General features: G+C 47.4%; 1 protein-coding gene across 1 annotated transcript in view; it reads left to right on the top strand.

Moving 5' to 3' along the window:
• NSG2 (neuronal vesicle trafficking associated 2) overlaps window positions 1-4,779 on the top strand; it is a 37,949-nt gene extending 33,170 nt beyond the window's left edge. Inside the window, exons 4-5 of the mRNA XM_075163909.1 lie at window positions 1,108-1,218; window positions 2,800-4,779. Coding sequence (XP_075020010.1) covers window positions 1,108-1,218; window positions 2,800-2,991 — 303 coding nt within the window. The 3' untranslated portion in view covers window positions 2,992-4,779. The remainder of the gene's footprint in view (window positions 1-1,107; window positions 1,219-2,799) is intronic.
• Window positions 4,780-19,042: the final 14,263 nt, after the last annotated feature.

The following is a 19,042-nucleotide window of genomic DNA, read 5'->3' as shown; positions in this document are numbered from 1 at the left end:
GAACTCCAGTTTGCATGGTAACACTGGAGCCCCAGGGATTATGATATTTTTTTCATGCCAATCCAGATCAGTGTGAGACAGCAGTCTCGACAGGATGGGTTGCTGTAATTTAGGCAATAGAAGTCCGGAGCCATTTATGCTGCATTTGCAGAATTACTAGCTGGGACCCAGAAAGCTTCGGGGAAGGGGAGAGTAAGAGTGCATTTGGGACCCTTGCTCAGTCCTTAGGAAGGACACAGCTCAGCTAAAATCAAGGATCAGGGCCTCAGTCCAGACATCTGAATGGGGCCAGGAAACTTGCTGTGGAATGAACTATTTAAGAGGGACTTGGAAGGGCTGGAGAGAAGGGAGCTACAGCAAAGAAAAAGAATGGTGCAGCAAAGTAACCTGCTTGGGAATGAGGGGAGCGGAAATATTTGAGCCCCAAAGAGGGTATTGTGTCCTGTACCTCCAATACCAGCAACTGCTCTTGGACATGCTGCGGGATTTACATGCTGGGCTTTGTCGGTGGTCGGGGTATTCCCCTTTCACAGCTTTGATAAACAGAGAAGGATTCCTTTTCTCCCACCCTCCTTTCTGCCAGGTACTTGAGGCACAACTTATCCTTGTCGCATCGTCCAGAAGGCACAAAGGGATGTGTGCTACAAAGGCTTCATTCTTCGTACCTGCTCACCTACCTCTGCTATCAGAAAAGCAGGATCTCGCCATGGTCACAAGGCACCTTATCTGCACAGAGTAGACCCCGAGCGTGGACTCTGGCTGCTGGCGGATCCTGCTGGGCCAGCAGATGATGCTGCCAGTTGAACAGCTGAGAGCATGGGAACACAGAGCCTCCGAGAACACCAAATGCCTCAGCAAAATCTATACATATGCAAGGGGTTAAACACAGGAATGTGCACTCTTGAAGGTCTGGGGGGGGTGGAAATGATGTGAGAATTCAGCGCTATTGGATCTAGCATTCATTCAATTACCATGCTTAGTTAAGTACTGCACAGTGGAGTGAAGACTGCAGTCTGTTAGGATGGCTGTTACTATAAGTCATTTAATTATGAGGTTGCTCATATGCCATTTTAACATATGTAGAGTAACGTTATCCCTCTTTTGTAGGTCACTATTCTCATAAGTCTGGCTCTTGCATTCCTTGCCTGCATAGTGTTTCTTGTGGTATACAAAGCCTTTACTTACGACCACAGTTGCCCAGATGGATTTGTTTATAAGGTAAGAAACTTCAGACGGATGAATTGCCTGAGATAATGATAGACTCTAATTGACTGCATGGTTACAGTCTAGTCTGCTGTTTTGACCGGGCCAAACAGAACATTTGGCAAGAATGTGTTGAAATGGGAAAAGTGTTATGGGAAATGTGGACTTGCATCTGCCTCCATCAGCTACTGTTACACTGTAATTGTTGGGATTAGCATTTGGTGAACGCTACAGACAGATGTTCAGGAACAATCCCTCGTATTTGTGAATGGATTTATTGCAGCTGGAATCCTGCGTTTGCTTCCCACACGTTCAAGTGACTGAGGTTTACTGGCATACGTTTTAACGCAAAGCAAACTCCCAGAGTGCTGGCTGTCGCGAGTGAGTGCACCACCACACTGGCACATGCGTCCTTTGTGAAAGAAATTCGAATTTGTCCATGTAGTTCATTTTTAGGTGCTTTTGAGCCTCTATCAAGAACAAAACCATGTAACTTAATTGCCAAAATCCCTCTACCCAGTGATTTTATCTTCAGTATTCACAGAGAACTGTTTGCCTGGTCTGTTGAGATTTTTTAAAAAAAAAAACAGTTTGCAAAATAGTTCACTGATTCCTTACTGTGGATAAACTCACAGGAGTCTTGACCACACTGGGGATAGTCTGTGGGCTGGAAAATAGAGTAGGGATGTTGGTGTATTAGTCATTGTGAATTATTCTCTTAGGTTATATAAAAATGAAGTTAGGACGGAGTCATGAATTTCAGAATCAGATCCAAACCTGAACTGCTGAAAAGATTAAAGGTTTTGGGCTCAGATTTCAGCTAGTCACATTGAACTGGGATTTGGGTATCTCATAATTTAATAATAATTGTACCTGGGGCCCTTTGTGTCCTTGGTGCTATTTCGACTCTGGTGAATAGCAACCAGTCCGACATTTGTTACCCTTCGATTGCTCTTTTACAGCTGTTGCAAAGCAAATTGTTTTATCTGTGCAGTCCTTAGCACACAAGTGTCCGCGCTAGCGCAGCGGAGATGCGTGGGCAGTGTCTGCACAGACAAGGAGCTCTGACGAGGGCTGGCCAGTTGGGCTACGCTTCCTACCACCCCCGACCAGGGTGGTCGTCCTACAGGTCAGAGATAACACACACTGTAAGAGAGCAGCACGTAAGCAGCTTACTCTGCCTCTGCCTATCCTCTGCTTGTCTGAGGATTAATTCTGGACTTCGCTCTACAGAGCTTTCAGTCCAGCACGTGGCAAGAGCTGCTCAGCCAGCCCTGCTGGGGCTCCAGCAAGGGGCCTCGGTCTCTGTGCACGCCAGTAACGTACCAAACCAGTCAGACCTTCGTTTCCCATCCACGGATGAAATCAGCCTGCAATCAGGGTTGCCAATAGCAACAGGTTTTGAAGGCTGCTGCCTGGCTCTAAACTTTGTGCGTTCCCACGGCACTGGAAGGCCGTCGGGGCTGCGCAGCAGATGCTCTCACTGCAGCAAGTCTGGGTCAAACGTCATCCGTGCAAACAGCTAACCCTGAGATTTTGGAAGCGAGAGCCTGATGGGACCACTCTTTACTTCTCTTGCTTTCTTCCCCTTTCCAGCACAAGCGGTGCATCCCGGCCTCGCTGGACGCCTACTACTCCGCACAGGATTCCAACTCCCGGGGCAGGTTCTACACCGTCATCAGCCACTACAGCATGGCCAAGCAGACCAGCTCCCGGGCCGTATCGCCCTGGCTGTCTTCAGGATCGGTGAACCACGAAGCCAAGGCTGCCAAGACAGAAGGTCATTAAAGTTAACAAGTGGTGATGGGCAAAGTGGGAGGGTGGGGGGGACAACACCGTGTCTATACTGCATTGCTCTAGCTGAGGGTGCTGTGCTAACAGCACAACAGGAATAAATAAAACCCAAGTGCAGGAGTCATCTTAATGGATATTTCTTTTCGTGCATTGTTCTTGTTGATTTGTAACCGAGTCGAGCTCTTGTACAAAGGCATGTTTGATGTTGACTGTACCTTACGATGTAAAAATATTTTTAAATCATTGCTTAACTATTTGTTAGAAAAAGAAATTAAAAAACAAAAAAAGCAAATTAGATAAACAGCCAGAGAGGATAAAAGCAGCGAAGAGAATCCCGCAAAGTTTTATCATTGCTGGAAAGCTGTGACATGGCTTAACATGCAGTGAAGGAACAGCTGAAATCCTTTTGAGAGAGAGGGTAGAGAGAACCTGTTACAAAGACATTGTGATGTTGTTTAGCTTGCCAAAGGGGGGGATATGTTGCTGCCAAATTGAATCTAACGTCAGTGTTCATTTGCTGATAGAGAAATACGAGCATCCCCTCCTCCCTCCAACATACACATGTGCAAGCACACATGCACAGGCAGCCCTGCATGGTGGCCTAAGTAAATCCAGAAAGATCTAGGCTTTTGTGATGAGCCACCACTGTGCTGGTGATCTTGGCTGGGCTCTGAGGCTGAAATCCTGGTTGGCATTTGGATATAGAGCAGGATGGAAGCAGACGGAGGCTGCCATAGTGAAATCAAGAATATACTTCTGAGCACAGGGCTAGGAGTCAGGAGATCAGGGCTTTATTTCTGCTGCTGGCACAGATTTCCTGCGTGACCTTTGGCAAGTTACATGGGGCTTCATCCTTTGGGACCTCCCTCCGGAGGGTCACCAAGAGACAAAGAAATGCCATTATAAATGGAGGAGCCTCTCAAGAGTGGTGATAGTATAGAACAGTATTAAGCCTCTAACTTTTCAGCCCCTAATTTTCCCTCATCCGTGAAAAGGGATGCTTCTGCTTCCCTCCTTCAACTTCAGATACTTCAGTATTTAATGTCATTCTAGGTAGTTAGAGAAGGATGGCCGTAGCATGCTCTCAGAGTAGAAGGGTCCCATCAACTCTCTGCTTGCAAACACAGGCCAGACCCCAAGCTTAATCCAGTCCTGGCCAACGTAAAACATCCTCTCCCCCCAAATGGCATGTACAGGTAGTGCAGACTGGTGGGATTTAAAAAAAAAAAAAGGATTTTCTTTTTTCAGAGCTGCAAGCTGTTGCTGCAAAGCAGCTCTGCTCCTCGGTAGCACAGGCCGGGTGAGACTGAGCAGCAGGAGCAGAGTGCACAGGGAGGCCAAGGTTCACATTTGACTCGGGCTGCTTTTTCAGATTTGTGGCTAGACTGGGATGGAAATTAGGAACTGGCCCCTTCTTCCCCTGCATTGGGCAGTTTTGTCCTCCATTTCGCATACATAGACACTAGAGGGTGTAAATGAGGGCAGAACTCCTCAGTCCTAACAGGCATCATGATAAATAACTGTATAGTGTAGCTAAAAATGTAGTGCCAAATGCCATTGTCTGATTTCCTATCCTTCCTTCCCCTTCCACCTGTAAATTCATTTCTCACTCAAAATGTACAAACCACCCCCTCCACCAACAATCAAAACTCCAGCAAACCACTGAACAGTTTATAATTTTGTGGTGTATTTTTTGTCAGTAGGTAGCAGAGACTGAAGTATTTTTTGGTGTAATTCTTGAACTTTTCTGACGGGATTAAAATAAAGCTAGATGTGACTGAGCGTCTCTGTGGCTCCGGCAGGTTTTTTTTGGTGACTCGTGCTGTGGGCTGGGAGGTGGCGGGTGGTGATGTGTGCGTGCCTGGTGCTGCCGAGTGTGGCTGCAGCGGAGATCGCGTCTTTGCACAGGACCTGAGGTGACTCTGGCTTTCAGGAGGCATTTTCAGAGCCTGCTCTTTTCCCCTTTAATCACTGAAGGTTTATTCCCTATGTTCCTGCCCGTTTTTCAATTGCAAATAGAAAAATAGTAATTAAACCCAAGGTGATTTTCAAAGGAAGTGGAGATGCTTCCTGCTGGTGATTCTTGACTTTACGGAGGGACCTCCCCTCCCTTCCCATTTTAAGGCCAATGAATGATAGAAACTTTGGCTGGCAGCAATGTCTCCTTTGCCATCTACTCCCAATGCAAGTGGAGGATCCTTCAGAAGGGCCGTTACAAAAAGAGCGCTGCAGGGAAATACAGCTGGCAAACCAAGAGCCACAGCTGAACTTTGAAGAAGCTGAGCTCTGTATCTGAACTCTGCAGCTTGGTTTCTAGTAAAACCACTATATTCATCTCACATTGTTCAGAAAGCAGATTGTGTTTCCTTAAGTCTTTCAATTCTTTGAAACAGAATGATACCCTGGCATTTAATTGGCTCATTCCCAAAGGCTAAAGAACGTTTTATAAAAACCTTTGGATGGCTTTCCTTCAAAAAAAAAGTGTATTCAGAGTTGTGAAATTGAGCTACTGTAGGACAGAAACCACTCTGGTGTTAGAGGTCACCACCGGGTACGTGTGAAATGTATTAAAAGGGATTCAGCACGCTTTGCAGAATTGAGTCACAGGATAATTTGACCATGGTATTTCTATTGCCGCTCTCCCAGTAATACTCTAACTGTATGTTTACTTTAATCTAAAAAAAACAGGAATCAGATAATTTGAATTAAAAGGTTCTAGCTATTATTAGGTAAGTGAGTCAGTGGGGATAACCATTCTTATTTAATAAAGGAAAGATCAAAATCTATATGGAGCAGAATGGAAAAAAAAGACCCAAGGAAGACTCATGAGAGAGCAAAAGAAACCAAACAACCCAACTCCAGCTGCAAGTTCCATTACTCTGAATGTTGTTATTACGGTTTTTGTACAAGCTGCAGTAGAGCTTCCAAGATCAACCACCTATTTTAATCACAGTAAAAGAGAGAGAGAGAGAATTGAAATTGTAGTACATTTTCTTCCTATTTCAGTCTCTAAAAGCCGCCTTCAAGGTTGATCGTATGTTTTTAATGCTGATTAAAGTAGCTTATTGGTGATAGTACAGTCTCATCCTGGCTGTCATCTCTCTGTGAAGTCTAAAGCTCCTGCCTGGCTCTACAGAGTAGTGTTTTTGTGAGCTAGTGTGTGGCGAGGGCTCAGTCTCAGCCCTGAACGGTTCCAATGAACAAGAGCCTTCCCTGTGCTTCTCCCAACATTTATGTGATGGCCAAGTCAAGTCAGCTCCGACCTCTTCCTCTGTGACGGACCCTGCTAAAGCAGAGTGCCTTTGGGTGACCTTCTCTGATATACTAGATTGCTGCAGTGGGCTCAGATTTTGAATTCTCCACCAAAATATGCTTTTGGGTCGCTGGGAGTGGAAGAGTTGATTTGTCTTCTGAGACAGTCATGCAGGAGATGGGTGCCTGGACTGTTTGTTTGTCCTATCTGGAGTGGTAGGAAAGGATGAACAAGAAGTGTCAACACATGGATGAGCTCATCTTGTGGGGACAGGGACATACCGAGCAGGCAGCAATCCTGTGGAATAACTGTCAGAACATGTGAGGAAAAAAACAGCTTTATTGAAGGTGTGGTGATGCTGTGATGGGAACTCAGCTGCCCTCAGCCTAGGCTCGGGAAGAGGAGGAAGAAATGATGGCTGTTGGAGCCTGAGAAAGATTGAGAGCAAGAGAAAAAGAGATTGCTACCAGCCAAGACATGGAAGCAAGCATTGCTCTTCTATCGTAACCCAGTGACCCTAAAGCACTATATCCTGCTTGACTAATACAGACTGTCTTGCTTTGGAAAAGCTGCCCATTGTCGCTACAAACACCTGCTGACTGCAGCGTGCTCTGGGGGGAATCGCTCCACCTCCGATTCAAATCCTCTTGGACTGCCTGCAAAAACAGTGTGAGAAAAGGAGGTGCTGGCGGCAGGACCCCGTGGCTGGCGAAAACAGAGGTGTCTGTCCAGGGTCTTGGAGGGGATTTCATGCTTTGGAGCCGCGTTAGAAAGACAGCTCAAGATGCTGCCAGTGCCTCCGTTACGAGATCAGAAAAGGAACAGTCCCTGTTCCTTTGCATGTGAGGTTTTTTTTTCCCCTTTATCCTCCTCCGTGCTTGCCAGCTGTTTCTGGTTTGTAATAATACCTCAAGTGATAAGTGTAAGGGTCATGCACTGAACTGTCTACAATCACATTTTATACGATTAGTCAGGGTTTTTTTAAAGCACCCTAATTATTACAGTCAAACCGGATTAAGCTATTCCTCTAATAGATTTTCAGTTCCTGTAAGTAGGCCAGAGAAAATGACTTACGGGAGGGGACGGGGGAAGGGAAGGCTCTTTCCTTCTGTCTCTTCTGCCTTTGCTTTTTTAAAATGCCAGCAGTGGCAGGGGCGTTACAGGGCTCCCACTGCGAGCACTAGATGAGTGCCCAGCAAAGTCAGGGGTCCCTGGTACTCAGCTCCCCTTCTCACCAGGAGAGAGGTGAGCCCCCTTTGAGGCGCAAAAAAGGTAAAATCCTTTTGATTGAGAATGTTACTTTACTCGAGAGGGTGGATGACAAGTCGTTTGATGGGTTGTGGGTTGCTCCATCATGGAAAATAGTCCACGACAAGATGAAGTACAGGAAGGTGATAAATGCACTGGCATTATGCCTGAACCGCCCGTCACCCGGAAAGGCTGGGCAGGATTAGTGCTGAAGAGGCTTTTGTCCTGCAGTGAATGGTAAAAGCAGAGCAAGAGGAAATGGAAAAGCCTCTTAACGGCAGGTTACACAGTTCATCCTGGCACGGCCAGTGCCCTGCCCTGCCCTGACGTGATGGGATTGCCTGAGCCTGAGCCTGCTGCCGGTGCAGGAACCGGCATGGGGATGTGCATCGCTTCCCTCTGCCGAGGGCTGCTGCCTGCGTGGAGGGGCTGCTGCGGCTGCCGGCGGTCCCCATTAGCGCAGGGGCAGGGGGTCGGAAACAAGATGCCCCGTGGCTTCCCTTGCTGATAATACAAAGCGTGAGCGCTACAGGTGTGAGCAATAACGAAAACACTGCGAACTGAGGCAGCCATTAATAAAATATTTACACCACTCGGGCAGCAGCATTTTAGATGAGTGCCGAGGCTTTCCTGTGGCAATCGGTGATTGATCGTGACGTTATTACTGTTCCCCTGCCCTCCTCCATCGGCACAGCTTAGTGAAGGCCAGCGCTGGCCAGCTGCAAATGGCCAAGGAGAGTCTAGCCCTTCACAGTCCCAGGGGTTAAAAAGAGCCAAGCCCATGCTACGTGGGGCTGCAAAGCCACAGCAAGCCCAGCGGTCCTTTAGAGTCCGTAGGTCCTTGCCAGCAGGTTGCTCTAAGCAGCAACACAGTGCAAACCTGAGGGAGGTACCGTCTGCTGCGGCAAGAGGAGCGATGCCCAGCGACGATGCCAGCTTCTGCCAGCAGCTTTCCAGACACCGGTTGAACGCTATGGTGGCACCAGGTCTCTGCGGGGACCAGTACCACCTCCCAGCTGGATAAGTGCGCAGCTACTGGTGGCCTTTCGACAACCCAGAAACCCAAGCTCCCAAGCCCTCGCAGTCACTACAGATCTTCTCCGCAAGCTGCTTTGCAGGCCTACGGGTGAACCCTGCTCGTCTGGACAACAGCCAGCCCAGGTAATTAGCTCGCCCTGTCACTCAAACGGAAACAGCGCTGAAGCATTGCGCAGGCTTCTGCTAAATAGTCACTTGTTCTCAACCCCTCCAGTCGTGGCTACATTTCAATGGTGGGTAAATTGATTTCTGTGTATATTTTCTATGCCAGGTTATTACAATTACTCTTCAGGATCCTTTGGGATGAAAGGCTATTATAGAGATGAAAGCTCATTAACAATAAATATAAAGGGTCAAAACTCCGCATAAAAATGTATTAGAAACAGATTCTAGTTTGGAAATGTAAATATAGCATTTGGCAGAGGTCCGGACTGGCTACTCTGGTGTGCAAGACAGCTTAATCCACTGGGAAGATGTGGCTATTTTTATAGCAGCCAGTAGAATTACTGTGTGAATTATGGAGCTTTGGCTCACTGGAAAAACAACTCCTCCCTGCCATCAAGAAAAAAGGAATTACTGGGGGGGGAGTGAAATAAGATCATTTCTTCTGCTGAAAATATAATTTTTGTGGTAGAGCTGGAGCATCTTTGGGAATTTACATGGATAAATGTTAAAAAAACAAAAATAAAGGTGAAGGGAATTTCAAAATTATAGTGGTAGCAATGAAAGTACCTAAATGGTGAAAAAACCCCAACATTTTTTTCAGATATGTTTTCACAAATTCATATGAAGGGGAAGCCGAACCTGTCTTTTTCCAAAAACATTTGACCCACCAACATTTCCAACACTTTCCCATATGAGTACATTGAGCGAACCCCAGCTACCTCACATGCCCAGGGGTGTAAGTGAGCCCTCATCATGCCAGTTTGGGTCATCTCCCCAACACACAGCTTATGGCGGTGCCGTTTTGCTTTGCAGACTCTCAGTTGTTATTGTAGAGAAGCCGTGGTCGTTTCTGTACTCTTACAACAGGAGCGGATCCCTGGGGACTCTGCAAGGAGGATGCAATGCATTGCCATGCACATGGCAATGATTTGGAGACGCAGACTGCTCCATGCATTTAAGCAGGACCAGCATTTCAACCTCGTTAGCTGTCGGGTGCTAATGGCTAAGAGCAGGTTACGGGTTGTACAAGCTCATTTGAGTAGAGTTTTGGTTTGATGCTGCAAGTAATGGGTATTTCAGAGGAACCATTTTTCTCAATCTGATCCTCAGGCTGAAGATCTAGAAGAGAATAACAGAGGGAGAGAAGTGGGTTTATGATTTTTGCTGAGGAAGAGGCAGTGTCAGCAGAAGCGGGCTCCCGCGGGGCTCCGGCATGGCTGTTCAGCGTGAGCTGACTCAGGCTCTGGTTCACGGAGGTGTCGCAGTCGCTTAACCTTTAAAGATGTAGCATTCTCTCCTTGCTCCACGTTAGCCCTTGGCAAGGCATTTTCCTGATGGTTTTGATCAATTGGCACAATCACTGAGAGCTTAAGATGAGTAATTAAGACTCATTAAAGTTTTTGGCTCATACAAATGACATTAATCTGTGCCCGCTCCACATCTGGGCTGTTACCCCAGCTTGCAACGTACCCCATTATCTGCTTACTTCTGTATCTTGACCTTGCTTAAAAAAATGACAATGAAGTGTAGGTTTTTTTTTAACAAAAAAAAAAAGCAAAACATGCCACTTCAACCTCCTCAAACTAAATAAACAAAGAAGGGGAGAAAAATCTATTCTGTTCCTTATTCAGCACCAGGGTTTTGTTGCTTTTCCCCGCTGCTTCCAATCTGCGCGGAACAGGGGTGACCCCCTGTAAAAAAAAGGATGACTTGCCATCTCTTCAGCCCTTTTATTTCCAGAAATATTTTGGCATGTACATGATGGAGAAGCTGTTGATTTTTGCACAGACACATACTAATAACCTGCCTGATGGAGGGAGCGTGAGAAAGGGCAGGAGACTATGAAGGGGAAGAGGAAATAAAACATTCAAGTCCCTACAACAGCTGATATTTTGTAGGTATCAGTGGTTGCTTCTGTGAAAAGTTATTATGAGGGCCATTAAAAAACACGGCAGGACTGCGAGGGTTTGTGTGCATCATCAGAGTCTGAGAGACCGAAATGACGCCTGGGCTGCTGCCTTTGGAGGGAATACGGAAAGGCGCAGCCCGGCTGTCGACGGGCACCTCTGCCAACGTGCGTGTGGGGTGTGCGTGGCAGCACACCTCTAGCTGTATACGCACGAGTGCTCCCTACAAAAATCAACATACAAGCAAAAAGAGGCAATTCTGATAAACCATACGTATATTTTCAAGAAAACACCTCCTCCCATTACTATTATTATTACTTAAAGGGACATACAGCCATAATCCACCTGCTGGAACTAATTCTGATTCCATGAGGATTTACTGCTATTAAAGAAATGGGCCTTATATTGCTTTTTATGGGCCATGTATATCCAGCTTTATTGCTGCATAGAGGAAAACTTGAAGGTCCTAAATAAACTCAGGCTTCCCTGTGCTACAGCCCCTGCAAACACGCCGCAAAAAGACAGTGCCTCGGAAAAACGGGATTGAAGAGCACGGGTGGGCGGCCAAGGGAAGCAGGTGCCTGCACGGAGGTGAAATAACTCGCCTAAGGGCTGAGCAATTCCTCAATACGGTGAGGCTGGGAGAAAACAAACCCCCAGCCTGAACCGGGCACGGGGCAACGAAGAGTCCTGTTGGAGGTGAGCTGGTTTTAAAGCGATGAGCTCGGCGGATTTGCAGCTGTAGGAGGGACCCCCCGCCCGCCGGGGCTCGATGCCCCCGGGGAGGTGTGCAGCCAGCGCGCCCGCGCTTCCCGGTTTATCCAGGGAGTCTCACCAAGGGTTTATTTATTTCAGTCCTTTGCTCCAGCAAATGGCAGTCACTGTGGTGGTCAAATACCATAAGGAGAAAATAAACTCTGCAGGAACAATAAGCCCCACGTACCTGAGCTCATGTTGTGTCTCTGGGCAAGCAGTGAATTGAAATGTCAGTTCAGAAAGCAAAAATATCCAGGACTATTTCCCTTGGTCATCGCCCTGCCAGCACGGCTAATATTGCACCTGATTAAAACGCACAGAACCCAGCTATCTATAACAATTTGATCTTGTTTATTAAAATAAATAAATGAATGGCACTAGAGGAGACGGAGCTGCCCGCTAATCGGTTTGGAGTTGCAGTGAATTTTTGTAGCAGGTTACAGCCTGATGACGCATTTTAAGCATCAGGAATACAGGTAATTCAGCCCACAGTCCGACCTCAGTTTGACGACATCTATGCAATGTAAGCAGTTAAAAAAGAACTGGGTTTTAAAAACAGAAGTTAAAGAAATGACGAACCTTTCTTCCTCCTCCTGCCAGGTCAAAGGGGGAGAGAGGGAGATGCTAAATGGAGCAACGAATTTATTTATCTTTCAGCTTCGTTTTTTTTTTTTTTTCTTTGGGGGACGGCGATGGGATCATGTGTCTGACCCAGCTGAGCAGGCTGCACAGCCGCCTTGCCGTCCTGGCTGTGATGGTGACAGCCCCGCACCACGGCACCGAGCACATGCCTGCCTCGGTTTCCCCATGCGAGGCCAACTGATAAACTGATAAACCACGTTGGGCTGCAGAAGGGAGATTAGTTCATGTTTGTAAACAATATATAGAGGGCCGAAATACTAGCAGACACTGTTGTGGGCTTTGTGTGATGTCAGTGAATGCCTGTGTGAAGTAACGGGATTAAGGAATCACAGGTTTATAGGAAGCATGACGCAACCGATAAAGACACAACAAAGCTCTCCAAAAGCTAAGATCAAACACCCTTTTTCTAAGTCTTTGCACAAACATAGGGTAGAATAAAGAATATATTTCCCTAAAACTGGCTTCTTTTGAATAGTAAATGTGTTCATCATGAAGTTTTCACTTTCTTTCAAGCCGGTTCACCTACCTCCAAATGGTTTTATCCCTACATCAGAGTGCGGGCTCTTCAGCAGAGCACCAGCAGGGCAGAGACAAGACCAAGGGGGCAACAACCTGCAGGGGAGCCTGGGGCACCCGGGGGACGTTCACGGGGCTGACCGAGGAAGGACGGGTCGCAGGGTGCGGGCAGCCAAACCGCCACACTGCGAGGCCACACGTGTTACCCCAAAGAGCATCAGCGGGAGGAGCCGTGCCCGAGCCGCCACGCTCCGCTGCGCTGGGAACAGGTCTTCAAATAACATCAGATGCTCCTGGAGGGGAACGGCAGCTTTTCATCTCCCGACTGGAAGTCAGGAGGTATTCGGCAACTCCTTTGCACTTTCAGCACCTATTGCCTTCCCATTTGTTCCTCGGGTTATTTTATCCTTTCTGTCCAAGCCTAAGTGGAAAAGTCTGTATGAAAGACGGGTCGCCACCAGCTACAGCGTAGTGCACGCAGCGTTTGCAAAGCTTCGCTGCCAGTTTCCGTGGTGCAGAAAGTCTGGAAGTGCTGCAAACCCCACGGTATCCAGGGACCTGCGTGGAAATGTGTGGGGCTGGGCACACACTCCTGCATCACCACCCAGGGCTGAACCGCAGCGCCGTATTGAACAGCCAGGCATGATCTGGCTGCTTAAGTAGAGTTTCCCTTCCCGCCCTTTACCAGTCTGCGTGTCTATGAAAAAAGGCACTATAAATGCTCAGATGGCAGAGTCCTGTATTTCCTAATTCTATCTCAAATCCCACCGCTGGCTTCCCGCAATCGGGCCCTCAGGGAGAGCTGTGTAAACACAACCCACAGCCCTGTTGTGGAAGAAAGGCTGTTCTGAGAATTTGAGCGACAGCTTCAGCTGAGTGTATTTAAATCTGCCTCTATCCTGCCACAGATAATAAAATTGTTCCTGGGGGAACCCTTTAAAATTGACATAAGAGAGCAAAACGCAGGAGAGTGGTGGTAAGGGGGGAGTTTATGGGATAGAAAGAGAAGGAGAGTGACTAGAGAACAACCAGGATGGTATTTAGAGCTTTACATTTCAGCAGTATATACATCGGTCAATACCATCTTAGCAGCGATTATAAGGCAGAGCATGCACAGCCCTGCACCACGATGAAGTCTGGAAGCGGTTGCTGCCAGCAAAGCCCCCTGCCCAGAGCTGCATTGCTCTGGAAGGGGGAGGATTAGGCAATCCCCAGTCAGGAAGAAATCTAATAATTATTAAAGTCATAAACCAGACAAGAAATGGTGTCCTACCCAACCACTCGTCTTTATTTAGGAGCTGTTTGGGCTCTACTTTCCATGTCCTCTAGGCTCAACTGTGAAGTCTGAAGTCACTTAAACTGAGAAACCCGCTTGCACAGTGGAGACCTCAGATGCAATGTGTGAGGCTCCCTGTAGCACAGCCCGCGCAAGCCCCTCCAAAATTTTATCCAGCAAAGAGAATTGCACAGCCCTGAGTCACTGCGGGGCCAGGAGCACACGAGCCCGGCGGCACAGCCCGGCTGGCCGTCAGCGGAGGACAGATCCTTGGGCTCAGGGACCCAGTCGCCCTTTCGGATCAGTCCTGTTTGGATTTAATGGCAGGTCTGGACTCAGCTCTCTCTCTCCCTTGTCTGGATTCTGCCTTTAGAAAGGGCTTCTCCCTCCACATTAACCTGGCACGAGTTCCTAAGTCCAGAGATGCTTATCAGAGATGGGAACAAAAAATGCCAATTTGTGCCATCTGTGAGCAAGGAAGCGGACGCCTGAGCATCGCCAGGAATGCTGGTAATCCCACAGCCTTTGGCTATCTGGCTTTTTAAGTCAGATTTGCTGGCTAAGATGAGAATACAGACATTTAAATGATAGCGTGCTATTTTTTGGAGTTTTTTTCCCTTTTTTATTACTGAATGGCAGTTGTCCTCTTCTGCTTATTGAGAGCTGCCGAGGCAGAGAGGTGTTCCTGCAGTGTGGACAGGGCAACGCATTAAGGGACATGAGCTTAAGCTTTGGTGCGTATTTAAAATCAAACAGCACAAATAAGCTCTTGAAGCGCACTAAGGCCGTAGCGAGGGTGCTTTTATCTGGGATGTATCTGCTGTGAGTAATTCCACCACTCACAGGAGTGAGAGTCTCTGTAATCACTTGTGCAGGGACTAAACAAGACAACCTAATTGCTTTCAGAGAGAGCAATTTACAGCACGTAATTGGGTAGAAAGATGAGAGAAAGTTAGTTGGTGTGGTTAGGCTGCTGGTCTGGGATCCCTGATTACCTCCGCCAGCGATGCATCTTGTGTCGGGAAGCTGCCTGCTGTGAGAAATAAAAACCATCACCGTCGTTTTAGGGAAACATCCTGATTCTTTCTTGTTTGATGGAGAAACAACACCTCGAGGTTAACGGGAAAGGTAGAGGCTAGTGAAGCCACGAGGGGCTGTTGCTCCTTGCTCTCGGAGGCTGTCAGACCCTTTTGCGATGTGCTGGGTGGGAGCGGGAGCAGGCAGAGCCTCGGGCTCAGCCCTCTCCAGCCGCCGCAGTGGGCTCAGCAGGGTGCGAGCAGGGGGATATAAAATTTCAGTTTGAATTCTATTTCTCTGGACTGTTTGAAGACCACTCGATTCAGCTTCCACTGGAAAGAAAAGCATTGTAATTGGTTTTTTTCTTTCTTTCTTTTTTTTTCAATTTATTTGCCTCCCTAGCTACAGCACGTCTTCATTTGCTTCAGCAGAAATCACTTCTGTGCTGCCCTCCCCTTGTTTCTATAGCTTGTTCTTTATTCCTTTCCCTGTATCAGGACTTCATAATGGCACAGGGACCACAAGGCAAATAACATCTTTCAGACCCAAACAGAAGGCCTCGCGGTCACCGATTCCTTCAGACACATGGAAATGAGAAAAGAAACTCAAAATCGTGACTGATACAAAACACCTTTCCTGCAGGGTTAACTGACCTGGGGAGGGGCTGGACGCCCTGGTCGGGGTTTTTCCTAAAGCCAGGCACAGGCATACCGTTTTTTCCCTGGTAAAGATCAGGGGTACCCTGCTGAAGGATCTCACCTGGGGCTGGATTTTCTTAATTTTAAGGACTTCATTTTTTAATATTTGTGAGACATGAAATAAGTCTGCGAGGCTGCAGTTTGAGCCCCACGTACGTTGCCGTTCATAACCCCGGGTGCCCTGCCCAGGCAGGCTGCCTGCTGCGTCGCTTTAGTTCAGAGTGGCGAGGGCTGGAGCTGCAACACTCTCTGCTTAGAGCAAGAAGCCAAAGGAGCGGGATCTCTCACTTATCTTTCAGCCCGTGATCCCATCCACTTGGACTGGGAATGCCACCACCAGCCGCAAGAACAAGGCTTGGCTCCATAATTGAAAAATCACATTAAAAAACCCCAACGCCTGGGTGTAATCTCATGTTGACTGTAAAGTCTGGCTGGAAGGAGGGTGAGTGAAGTTTAGGGAAGCTTTCATCGTTGCTGTAAGACAATGAGTAGTGAGGTGTGTTAATGGCTCACCGCTCAGGCTGCGTGTTCCTCGGAGATAACAGCAGACATATAGGCATTATCGGATTAATTATCAATGTAATGAGTCTGTACTATAAAAGGACCGGATACTATATAACCCGGAATGACTGCAAGCACCTGCTGACAAATGGCTCTATGGAGAAATGAGAGGATGTTTCTGTCCGATCCCCCTGAATATAGAGCGTGCCAAGGCTATCAAACGTATCCCAAACTAATCCTACCTCCAAACTGTTATGATGGCAAACGGGTGGGTGGTGACTGCCGAGGCATGTAGAAAGGAGAGGAGTGTTGGTGCCGAGGGATTTTCGTACGGTCCTTACACACTCCATCAGCTGGCTCGGTGCTGCTTTGTAGTTTGAATTCAGTCTGGGAGCTCCTGGGGAGTTTTTCCTACGTTTAAAGGTGAAGCCTGCCGAGAGCAGCAGCTCTCTGCCTTGTGCTTTATGGGGAAACAGCAGCCAATCCCACCCCCTGAGTTCCTGTGGCTGGCTGGGGAAGAGGTGCATTCCCACTTCGGCAGATGGCATCGTTTGGGGTAGTTTTGCTGAAATGATAACTCGGGCGGGGAAGAATCAGCCCTTCTCCAGGGAAACAGTGAATTTTTTCCAAGAAACCCCACTATATTTCCAGGCAATTATCCCACAGCCGCCCTCGGTTCTGAAGTGGGTGTCCAGATTTTCAGAAAACCTGGACAACCACAATTAGGCCTGATGCCACAGGGGAACTGAACTCTTTGGGAAGAGCATCCCTGTAGCTCCATCCCAGTGGGAAGGGGAAAGTCGCAGCTTCCCAATGAGCTACCGTTCACCTACCACCGTGCCAGGTCCCCACAGTGGGGAATGTTACCTTAGGGCAGGTTCTTGGATGTGTTGAGATCAGCAGCAAATCTTCCATTGACTGAAAACGCCTACATTTCCACTTAGGGAACTTTCAGATATAGAATGACTATTTTAAGGTAATTTCAGGTGTTTCAAATACTTTTCTCTAAATCCTGTATGATGCCAAGAAACCTTGCTTTAGGGTTTAGTAGTAAATAGCACCATGGATGTATTTTTAGCCATCTAAAACATTTTTCAAACTGTTTTTGGTAATACGTTCACCACACACAATATATATGACGGAGCAGAGTGGCTTAAGGGAATTTTCAGCTCGTTCTTGTAATAGTCAGAATGATTTACTCCCAGCTTCACCACTAACGAATACTACACTCATCCCAAATTATAATGAGACAGTTTTTTGTCTCATTCTTGTACCCCCCTTCAAGATTGTCTTGCTAAAGTCACTTGTAGTTCTTTATATATCCTAGAGATCCTAAGGACAAAGCCAGTTCATATTAATGGAGGATCTGGCCCTCTGTTTTTTAATAATTCACACTGTTGGTTTTTTTACCCTGTCTGTATTCCTGCAGTCACCTGCAGGTTTTGCAAATTACATTGTAAACCCAAACTGTTGCTTTTCGCTGGGCTGCACTAAGATCTATTTTTCTAATAGGGTCCTATCATTTCTCTCCTCGAAGGTCCATTTATGCCAGCTATAACTCTCTTTAATAGTCTTGTCCATTTTCAGCAATTTTCCCACTTAGGAGCTAAGCAAACTGAAAGGAAATTATTTAATTTAGGGAGGAGTAGAATAAAGAGCAACCATTTCTCCTGTTCATTAAAGTATTTTGTTCCCTGCTCTCAGCACCTCCATTTTGTCAAAATATCAACACAAGGTACCAGAGTAAACACTTTTATCCCATATTAATTGCACTAATGTTCAAGATTAAACCTCTGGCATTCCAGAGAGAAAGTGTATTTAAAGGATCACTGATGAGGCCTGAAGCATGACACATTTCCTCTGACCTTGGTCTGTTTGCCACGACCACGGGAGTCTCGAACTGAGCTTCATCAGTTTTATTTCCCGGAGAAGAATTCCCAGCCTGCGCAGCCTTCTCTTCCCAAACCCTGCCACCATGGCAAACCAGGGTGCGCAGACCCAGCCTTTGTGCATGGTACCTTAATATTGGGGAGAAACCCCCCATTACTTCTTTTTGAAGAATACCCTTTTTTTTTAGTCTGAAAGTTCATAAAGATTATGCTGAAGACTCTATGTGCAGGGAGGAGGTGGTGAAGGGGAGTACAAAGTCGGAGGAGGAGTTGGAAATGGAGGATGTTTCTTTGAAACTCTCCTTTTCATATCATCATTTGCCTCTTTCCAAGTACCGGAAAGTTTAGCACTTCCACCCACCCCTGGCAGGGGGGTTAGGAATAACAGAAAGATTTTTTTGTTGTTACCTTTGTTCCAGCTCATTCCGCCATGCGGAGACTGTATCAGCGTTAATGTCCCCCAGCTGTTAATCAGAATGATAAACAGGATATTAAAAAGCATTTGTGCTGCTCTTAACTACGGGAGCCTCCAAATACCCTCAGACTGCTGTGTCTCCCAGTTAGACTCAGTGGCAGCTCCAGGCACGCCCCAGCCCCAGCGCAGCCCATCAACGGAGAGGGGTGGGCAGGGCACAGCTCTGACCGGGACGCGAGAGAGAATCGGAGGAGGCAGTTGTGTGGTATGAACCCCCTCGGTCACCTTGATGGCTTGCCAAAGAGAGCGAGAAGCCTCCTGCCCTACTTTGCCTATTCCTTTGAGGCTGGCCGTGACCTTGTCTGTGGAGGTTGTATTGCAGCACATTGATATGTGGTGGAATCACCCCCAAAAAAGTCAATGGTGGGGGGGTTGCATATTGGGCTACAGTGATATTGATCTGGGAGGAGGGAATGGGAACTGTGCCATAACTTGCTTTTAATCCTTCAAACTGTGTCAGTCAGATGCAGAGGTTTGTTATAGGGGACCAAGTGCGGTGTGGTTGTGGAAACACCAGGAAAGGTGTGGAAACACCAGGAAGGCAGAAAAAGCAGACAATAACCACGACCAGCATTTGCAGCGCAGCTCCTGGACCTGCACACAGAGTGGGTGGAGGGTGGGAGGACCCTGCCCACCTGAGAGACAGGAGTGAAGGAGGCCTGGC

Source organism: Calonectris borealis, chromosome 15 (genome assembly GCF_964195595.1).
Source record: "Calonectris borealis chromosome 15, bCalBor7.hap1.2, whole genome shotgun sequence".
Lineage (NCBI taxonomy): Eukaryota > Metazoa > Chordata > Aves > Procellariiformes > Procellariidae > Calonectris > Calonectris borealis.
Note: the sequence above shows the minus strand (reverse complement) of the source record. Positions and strands in the feature narration are given on the sequence as shown.